At 37.6% G+C, this 8,361-nt stretch overlaps 1 protein-coding gene across 1 annotated transcript; it reads right to left on the bottom strand.

The window, feature by feature from the left end:
- Positions 1 to 629: 629 nt before the first annotated feature.
- NPVF (neuropeptide VF precursor) lies at positions 630 to 3,969 on the bottom strand. The gene is made up of 3 exons (XM_010987201.3): positions 3,832 to 3,969; positions 2,253 to 2,659; positions 630 to 722 (listed from the first exon to the last, which is right to left on the bottom strand). The coding sequence occupies exons 1-3, from the start codon at positions 3,967 to 3,969 to the stop codon at positions 671 to 673; spliced, it is 597 nt and encodes a 198-aa protein (XP_010985503.1). The 3' UTR covers positions 630 to 670.
- Positions 3,970 to 8,361: the final 4,392 nt, after the last annotated feature.

Genomic DNA, 8,361 nt, shown 5'->3' with positions numbered 1-8,361 from the left:
GAAGAGATACTTAAAGAGGTGTCTAATTGCCTTTTTCTTTTATCTCTTTTTTAAAAAATGTATCAATCTATCATAGATTCACTAACTGTTGATGTAATGGAAAAATGGGTGTATAAAAACATGTTTGTAAGTGGTTTGTTATTCATGTTCATTTATTTGTCAAACATGCTATTATGTTAAATTATTTAATATTCATCATAAAATTTGTCAGGCTACTCTGATTTCTTAAAACACATTTATTTTTTAGTAATGGAGGTACTGGGGATTGAACCCAGGACCTTATGCATGCTAAGCATGCACTCTACCACTGAGCTATTCCCACACTCCCCTCCTCTTTTTAATTTTTTACCTAAGTGTAATTGTGTTTATAGGATAGTGATGTGGCTTAAATCAGTCTCTTTATTTCTCCCTCCCCTTCACCCTATTATCAGAGGCTTCTTAAGTATATGCCATGCTCTTTTTATTTAGACAAAATCATTTCATCTTTATATTACGATATTCTTTAAATTTTTTTCACACTTTCAAGATATTAGCTGTACTGAGAAGGAAAAATTGCTGTGAATGATAGCCTATTAAGAGAGTGCATGACTTCATTCATTGTTGTCTTCACCGTAGTTGTTTGCAGACTATACAGGCTTTATCTTGTCTTTAGGGACAGGCTTCGGATTTCTTACTTTTCTTGTTTCAATTCTGCATCATCTACGTTCTTGAATCCAAGTCTCCTAAAATGTAAGCGTACAGAATGTTCTCATCCATCACAACAATAGCAATAGCATGTGAAAGCATATAAAAATGCAGGCCATGATTCTAATTGCCTAATTATACCTGAGCTGAATTGCATGGCACTTGAAATGAGTGAGATATTAATGGGATCCTGAACTTGTAATGGGTGCTTAGAATGACAGACCTACCATTGTCTCATCTCTCTCCTTCATCACCGCCCCACTCCCAACATCTGATTAGTTGCAAATTCTACCTGTGTAATATCTCAGGACCTCAGCAGAAACATCAGTGGTTCTCCTTTTCCTGATGAGTAACATTCGGAATCTTTTATGTGGCTCTGGGTATCGGCACTCTCTGCTCTTATCCATCCTTCTTGCCTTCTTTCCTCTCCTCTTCACTTATCCTTTGCTCTCACCAAACTAAGCCCTAGCTGTTCTTGGCTCACTTTGCTTCAGGACCTTTGCTTATACTCCTTTTTCTGCCTGAATATATCCTCTTTCCTCCCACTAGTCTGAATGGTCAAAATAGAGCCACCTCTCAAAGTCTCAAAGTCCAACTCAAGAAACATCCTTACATTCCCACATGAAGAAACATTCTTTTTTTGAACTTCTATAGGACCTTGTTAGTGCCTCTCATATCATTTCATTTATCTTATCGAATATTGAGGGCTTAACTACATGCCAGACACAGTTCTAGGCATTAGGAATATGGCAATGGACAAAAATTATGGGATTTAAAGAACTGCAATTCTAGTAAAAGGGGACGGAGCCTAAGCGTATAATATGTCAGATGAGGATAAGTACCATGGTAACAAAATAAACTAGGAGTGTTCTAAGAAAGTCTCACTGATAAGATGTCACAGCCTGCCACCTTACTTCCTGTAGATCTTAACTGAAGTGTCATGTTCTACTTTGTATAAAAAAAAATTTTTTTTTAACATAGTCTCTCTACTAGAAAATAATAGGTAGGTTAGGTAGCTTATTAATTTTTTTTGAACCTCTTGTAGTACCTTGCGTTCTGACATGTATATAGTAGATACTTAATACTTATCACTACAAAGAATGATTATAATAACAGGAATTATTTATAAAATGAGATCCAGAAAAAAATTTTGATTGAAAATTGAGGGAGAAAATCTGAATTTGAGATCTGGGTTATTGAAATGACATCCTTTGTACTTGCAGACAACTCACGTGGGACCTTTTATGTTAGAGAGGTCAAATGTTGGACAGTACGTCATGGGCACGAATTCCCAATTCTGTCATCACCTGTTACTACTTAGTGTGTGGCTGTAGAGCAATGGGTTGGATGCCCTTATGTGGCATGGGGGAAGCTATCGTGTTACTTAATACCTATAGTCATGTTTATACCTGGCCTTCTATTGTTTTTAGTTTACAAGTATTTATTTCCCTGTGTCTTTTCCTTGTAAGAAACTTAACTTTCCTAGGAAAAGTGTAAACCTTTTGGAAGTTTCTGGATTAGTGCTGCATAACTGCCCATGCATTTTAACTGGTTTTCAAGTATTTTACCTTGGGTGTTTTTGATCAGGATTCTGGATTTCTTGGGGCCGACATGTCATGGAGTAAAGTAACCTACTGGCAGATGACGAATGCGTGGATTGTTGGAGCAACTCACTCAGTGTCTTGGTGACACTTTTGGGTCCTATTGTTCTCCCAAACCTTTGGGGCAGATTAGGAACACGTCCCGAGATGCTGTCCTCTATATTTCTTCCAAATCTCAGAGGCAGATTGGCCATGGCCCCGGTGCTTCTTTCTTCTTCCAGGGTCCTTCCAAACCTCAATGGCAAGTTGGCTGTCGAGGGTGGCATTTTGTTGACTGCAGGTGTACTCATCTTAATGACGTTTTTTGGACCCCAATCTTTTAATTCTTCAAAATTGAGACTTCTTTCTTTTTCCCACTTAGTATCTCCTCTAGGCTATAGTTAGAAATGATCATTAACATAATTTATTATTGTTATAAGCAATAGATTTAAGCCCCAATGTAAGTTAAATCCAGACTTTGTAGAATTGTTAAAGCTATAAAAAAAGTTTGTGTTTTCATGTGCAGAATTTTAAAAATAATTTGTATTAAGCATCTTAAAGCAATCTAGCTTCTCCATCCCTAGACTGTTGTGAGACAACTATAAACTATTAATAAAATATATATAGTGAATGCAACATAAACTATTAATAAAATATATATAGTGAATGCAACAATGTGTTCGAATAGCAGGAACATAATGAAGTATTGAAATGAGCAAAAGTTTATTTTACTGCAGTTATTTTTTAGTTTTTGATTCATGTTGTTTATAAAATATTTCATATATTTTTATATTTTGCTTTTAGAGACATCTTCCACTTCCTCTCCATGTCTCTTGTTTTCCCTCTCTTCAGAAGCCAAAGTCGTGGTCACATAAAAGCAGAGCTGCTAGCCAGGTTTTGGGGTACAATTGGAGGAGGCTTCAGAGTTCCACTCTAAAAACATTTCTCAAGAAACTGATTGTATTTTTGTTAGTATGTAAATTAGTAAAACACCAATTGGTTTGCAGATTACTGCACCACTAATATACCAACTTTAAAGGATCCATTTAAAATACAGCAAATACTCAGATTTAGTTTTACTGTGAAAGTTTGTCCATATGAAGATTTTTAAAACAATTGTTTTCTGATTGTAAAAAGTAATACCAGCTCTTTTCAGCAAATTTGCAAAGTATATAAAGGCGTAAAGAAGAAAATAAAAATAACGTGGAATTCCAACATCTAGGGATAAACATTTTACTTAGATATAGAAAGACAATTCAAATATCCAGCTGAAATGTGTCCAGTACTTATTTCTGCAACTGTTTATTACAACTGCGTACTTCTGAGTCAATTGAAAATTATTAATGCCCCTTACACTTGCTAAGTATCTGTACTAAAATTGTCATTTGAGGGTGGGCTGTTTGTTGTTGTGCTACAAAATAGAAGTTATATCAGTACACTGTCGTGGGAATGCTGAAGTCTGACAAAAAATAAAACACAAACTTATTCCTTACTCTTTACAAAAGCATTAGACTCAGGACAAACATTAAATAGCTAATGCTACTCATGTTACAGTTAAAAAACTTACCTCAGAATCCTTGCCATAGTTTTTTTTGCTGTGAAGATTGGACCTCATTAATTCATCTGTACAAAAGATACTTGATGTTAACAAGCTTGAAGTGGCTAAAGTCAATAAAATGAATAGTTTTGATGAAATAATTTCCATTTTGTCCAAAATGTAGAATTAAGTTTATATGTGCAGCCTGATGTCTACAAGAAGGGAAGTTGTGGTCTTTTTATACTGTCTAAAAACAAAAGAAAGTTTGCTTTCACAGTGAAATCAATGCCACGTGTTTTAAGTACTAACATTGATTAGTGTTTATCTCAAATGTGTATGTAAGGAATGTGGATAATTCATTCTAGGAAGACAGCAATGTTTCTGCTTGCAAATTCATTAACCTTGAAAATAATTTTCTTCATTACGGAGGAGCATTTAATTAGGTAAGTCTGAGGCCATTGTAATTAAGATTCCAAACAAACAGAATGCTTCATTTCTCTGAGCCCAAACAAAAAGTATTTTTTTTTGGTGTTTGTGTCAATTCTTGGGAGAAGGAAAAAAAAATAATCAATACATGCTAGCTATGTTAAAACAATTTCTTTTATCCACACAAAAGAGTTAGGCATAGTATTTTCAAAATGTCAAACAAAATTAAGAATGTGAAAAGAATTCCAAATCACATAAGACCCAAATAAAATGCCATTAATTAACTTTTTGTAAAATGCTGTTTGGTTATTAAAAAGCTTCAGGAGTAAATGTCAGCTGAAACATGAAGGGCGTGCGTAAGACCTTGTGATGGGCATTTTGACAAACTGAGTGTCTCAGGAGAACCTGAGGCAGTTCAAGGCCTTTTGTATTTGCCCTGTGGGCCTTATTTGGCAAAACGATATAAATCACCAGAATTTTATTTCTACGACAATGCTGCATCCTTCCTTACACCCCAAGCCCCTTAAGAACCCCAGCAGAGGATTGGTAAATCACACACATGCTAATTTTGTTGCTCCCTTGGCCCACATTATTTAGGTAATCTCGAATTGCCACAGGCATACTGACATTGTGGCATAAGAAAAGGATTTACAGAAATAAATGTTTATTTATTGAAATGCCAAAGCAAGTCCCTCAGAGCAGCTGACTGGTATTCTTAAAGACCTGCCTTATCACTGGACTGCCTGCCTAGTTTCTAGAGAATTCATTCCTTGTTCCCACCTGTCCTTTCAACCCTTGTTCAGCCTCTGTTGATCAATTTCTAACAACCCAGCTACTTCTAGATATAGGCACTTAGTGGTGGATTTACAAAAGAGCAAGTCATAAAATTGCACCTTTTGTATCAAGAATTGTACCACTTGTAGCTTCTCTCACCAACTTACCATAGTATGAGGTATGAGATGGGCAGAGGTGAAGGCCTTTCTCTGTACTAAAGATATCAAAATCAGAAAGTTGAAAAGCAATTGTGGGTAAGCATTTAGGTATTCCAAGATCACGCTTGCCTGTGGCCTCTCTTAAGACAGTTGACATTATTGGTCTCATTTGTTTTGGACTGTGGTAGCCAAGAGTCCCCACAGTGGGAGGCAATTAATTCAACTCATAGTCCAGTGTTAATTTTGTAACACTGTTATTGGATTATTTGGGTTTAATTTCCCCAGGGATTTAATACATTTCTCTTCCAGATTGTTCCTTTGCAAACTGCTGATGGAACTTCCTTGTGTGTGTGTGTGTGTGTGTGTGGTCAGTATATCCAAATTTTGAGAAATGGGTGAACCAAGGAGCAAGTTTGTTGGTTGAGTTCATACCCTAGAAAAAGTGGAAGGGATCAGGCTGGGTCTCTTTCAAAACATGCTGGTATGTGGTTGTTTCAGACTTCAGCATTTCACCAGTTTTCAGTGCTGCTACTTGGGGTTTTGGCACATTGATTAGTTTTTCTGATTGCAGTCAGTATCCAGAGTAGCTGATGTGACTAATTACTCCTTTGCTTCAACCAGGTTTAAGCTTCCAAGTTTGGAGTGTAATTAGAGTTCTAATCTGATTAATATAGAGCTTGGCTCTTTTCAGCCATATCTTCAGTTAGCTTTGAAAATGTTAACAGATATAAAATGACATTACTTAACATACACAGTATAAAATCACCATAAATCTTTTGATGAAATGTGCTGCCATATACATAGCACGTTTAGAGATTCTTGATGAGGCACACGAGCATACAAAATAAAAAATCTATCTCCCTGACATGTAACAGACATGCTTCATTTACTAAGATTTTAGAGATTTTAAGGCTACTCCCTTCTAAGCTTTTGTTTTCATCCTGGACACTTCTGAGCTGGAGATCTCCTAGATACTCAGCTTCCTGCCAGACAGTGTTGTTGGGATGTCCCACAGACATCTCATGTCCAGTATGTCCAAAATGGAATTTATCTGTTTAATAGCTATCTCTCCTCCTGTGTTTCCCATTTCAATGAATAGTTACCGTATCAGTCATGGTCCAAACAGAAGACAGAAAACATGCGGTAACGTGAATAGGAAGTGGTTAATATCAGAAGACAGAAAACACACATAATGTGAATAGGAAGTGGTTAATATAGAGAATTATTAATTAACACAGGGGATTAACTATAAAGGGGTAAAGAATCCATTAGGGCCAAGGGAAATAACCAAAGAAAGGATCAACTGACTGGAATTCAGGCTATGTTGGAGAAGTTGTGGCTGGCACAGGAGTCTGCTGGGTCACCCCATCCATAATCACAAGTGTGAGACACCCTTCTGTGGTGCAGATGGGCCAATGCTGGGAAGGCAACCCCCGGGGTGTCTCTGAGATTCAATGGGAACCTGCCACTGAAACTGGAGGTGGGTGAGTGTTACTGGATGTCCCCCGTGTATTGCTGGCAGCTGTGTGTAGGAGCACGAAGAAGCAAACCTGGACCAGGATGAGAACTCCCTTCCTCTTGCAGCATCCCTCCTGTGCCTTCTACTGACAAAGCTTAAAATTGTGCCAGCTGCAAAGGAGAAATGCTTACTGGGTCCATCTCCATTATCAATGAAGGAATAAAGGGTAGATTTGGAGCTGAGAGGCAGTAACTGGCACAGCTACTGTCATCCACTCATTTATCCAAGCTAAAATCCTTCGTGAGATCCTTAACTATTTCCTCCTCTTTTCTTCCACATCCCATTCTACAGTTAATGAACAATTGTGTTGTTTCTAGTTTTGAGCTATTATACTCAATAATAATGGCTAATATTTTTTGACAACTTGTCGTGCCAGGAACTATTGTAAGCACTTTGTGAGTTAACTTGTTTGTCTTTCATAATAATCCCATGAGCAGATACGTTTATTGTTCCTACTCTACAGAAAAGGAAGCTAAAATGTGGAAAGAGTAAGTAACTTTCCCTATAGGTGGCAGGTCCAGGATCTTGAACACAAGCCCCCTGAACACTCACTCAAGATGCGAGTCTGCCCATTCAAGTCTGTTCTCTCCTAAGTTCTCAATAGCTCTTATATGTGTTCACTTCTCTCCATCCCCATGACTGTTAACTCAGTTCATCATTTTCTCTTGGTCCTCTCCAATTCCTCCTCCACAATACAATCAGAAGAAGTTTTATAAAATACAATACATTTACAATTTATTCCTTAAGTCCTTTGAATAGGTTCCCACTCCCCTCGGAATCCCTTAGCCCACTCCTCAGGACTTGTTCTCTGCCTATTTCTCCAGCATTATTTCTTACCACTCTCTACCAACTCTGTTTTATGACGAACTTCTTTCTATTCTTCCAAATAGATGAGCTTTCTCTTGCCTCCAGGCCTCTGCCCGTGATTTTCCTGTGCATGTTGTGTTTATCTACTCTCCTCTCTCCTTACATCGATTCATTGTTTGGGTCTCAGCTGAGGTATCGTATGTTGTGAGAAGTCTTTCCTGATTTCCTGCTCCAATAAATGGCTCTTTATTTTTCCCTACCATGGCTCTTTTCTTTGACTTGTCCCGTTTCCTTGTCTCCCCTTCCGCTGCTCTGTAACTGTGTGAGGGCAGGACCTTGCTATGCAGAACATAGTAGTATTTCTATTGTTTATCTCACAGATGCTCAGGAAATTTTATTTCTAAATGAATGAATAAATTTTTCATTAGGATAAGGAGTAGGAATTAACTGAAGTTGCTTGCTAATTATTTTTCCTAGTTTTGGCCATTGACCAGAGTTTTCTCTTTACTGAGACTTACACATTTTCAGACCTTATAAACAAGCTCCTTAAGTCATAACATCTTAACATTCTGTTGTTGAGGATTCATATCTAAGGCTTTTCCAGACTAAGATCTTTATGTGGATAGTCAGGTATAAGCAGTTGGATGCGAGTTTAGGTTTATTCTGTTGTAATGGAGCATGCAGCTTGATAAGTTCAAAATGTCTGCTGCCATGTTGCTGGGCCCAAACACCAGGAAGGGTGTATAAGGGGACTGCACAGCTCCAAGGAGGGCTTCCTGACCATGCGTCAGGGTCTCTCACCAGGCAGACTACATAGGCCTACTGGCTGAGCACAGAAAAGGGTTCTCTGATTGCTTATAATTTGTCCATGCCCAC

Source organism: Camelus dromedarius, chromosome 7 (assembly GCF_036321535.1).
Source record: "Camelus dromedarius isolate mCamDro1 chromosome 7, mCamDro1.pat, whole genome shotgun sequence".
NCBI lineage: Eukaryota > Metazoa > Chordata > Mammalia > Artiodactyla > Camelidae > Camelus > Camelus dromedarius.
This window is presented reverse-complemented; position numbering and strand designations above follow the sequence as displayed.

Coding starts and splice junctions, on each gene's coding strand:
- NPVF (XM_010987201.3), bottom strand. CDS start 3,969: ATGGAAATTATTTCATCAAAACTATTCATTTTATTGACTTTAGCCACT. Junction 2,660..3,831: donor ACTATGGCAAGGATTCTGAG/GTAAGTTTTTTA, acceptor TTCTAACTATAG/CCTAGAGGAGATACTAAGTG. Junction 723..2,252: donor CCTGATCAAAAACACCCAAG/GTAAAATACTTG, acceptor CTTACATTTTAG/GAGACTTGGATTCAAGAACG.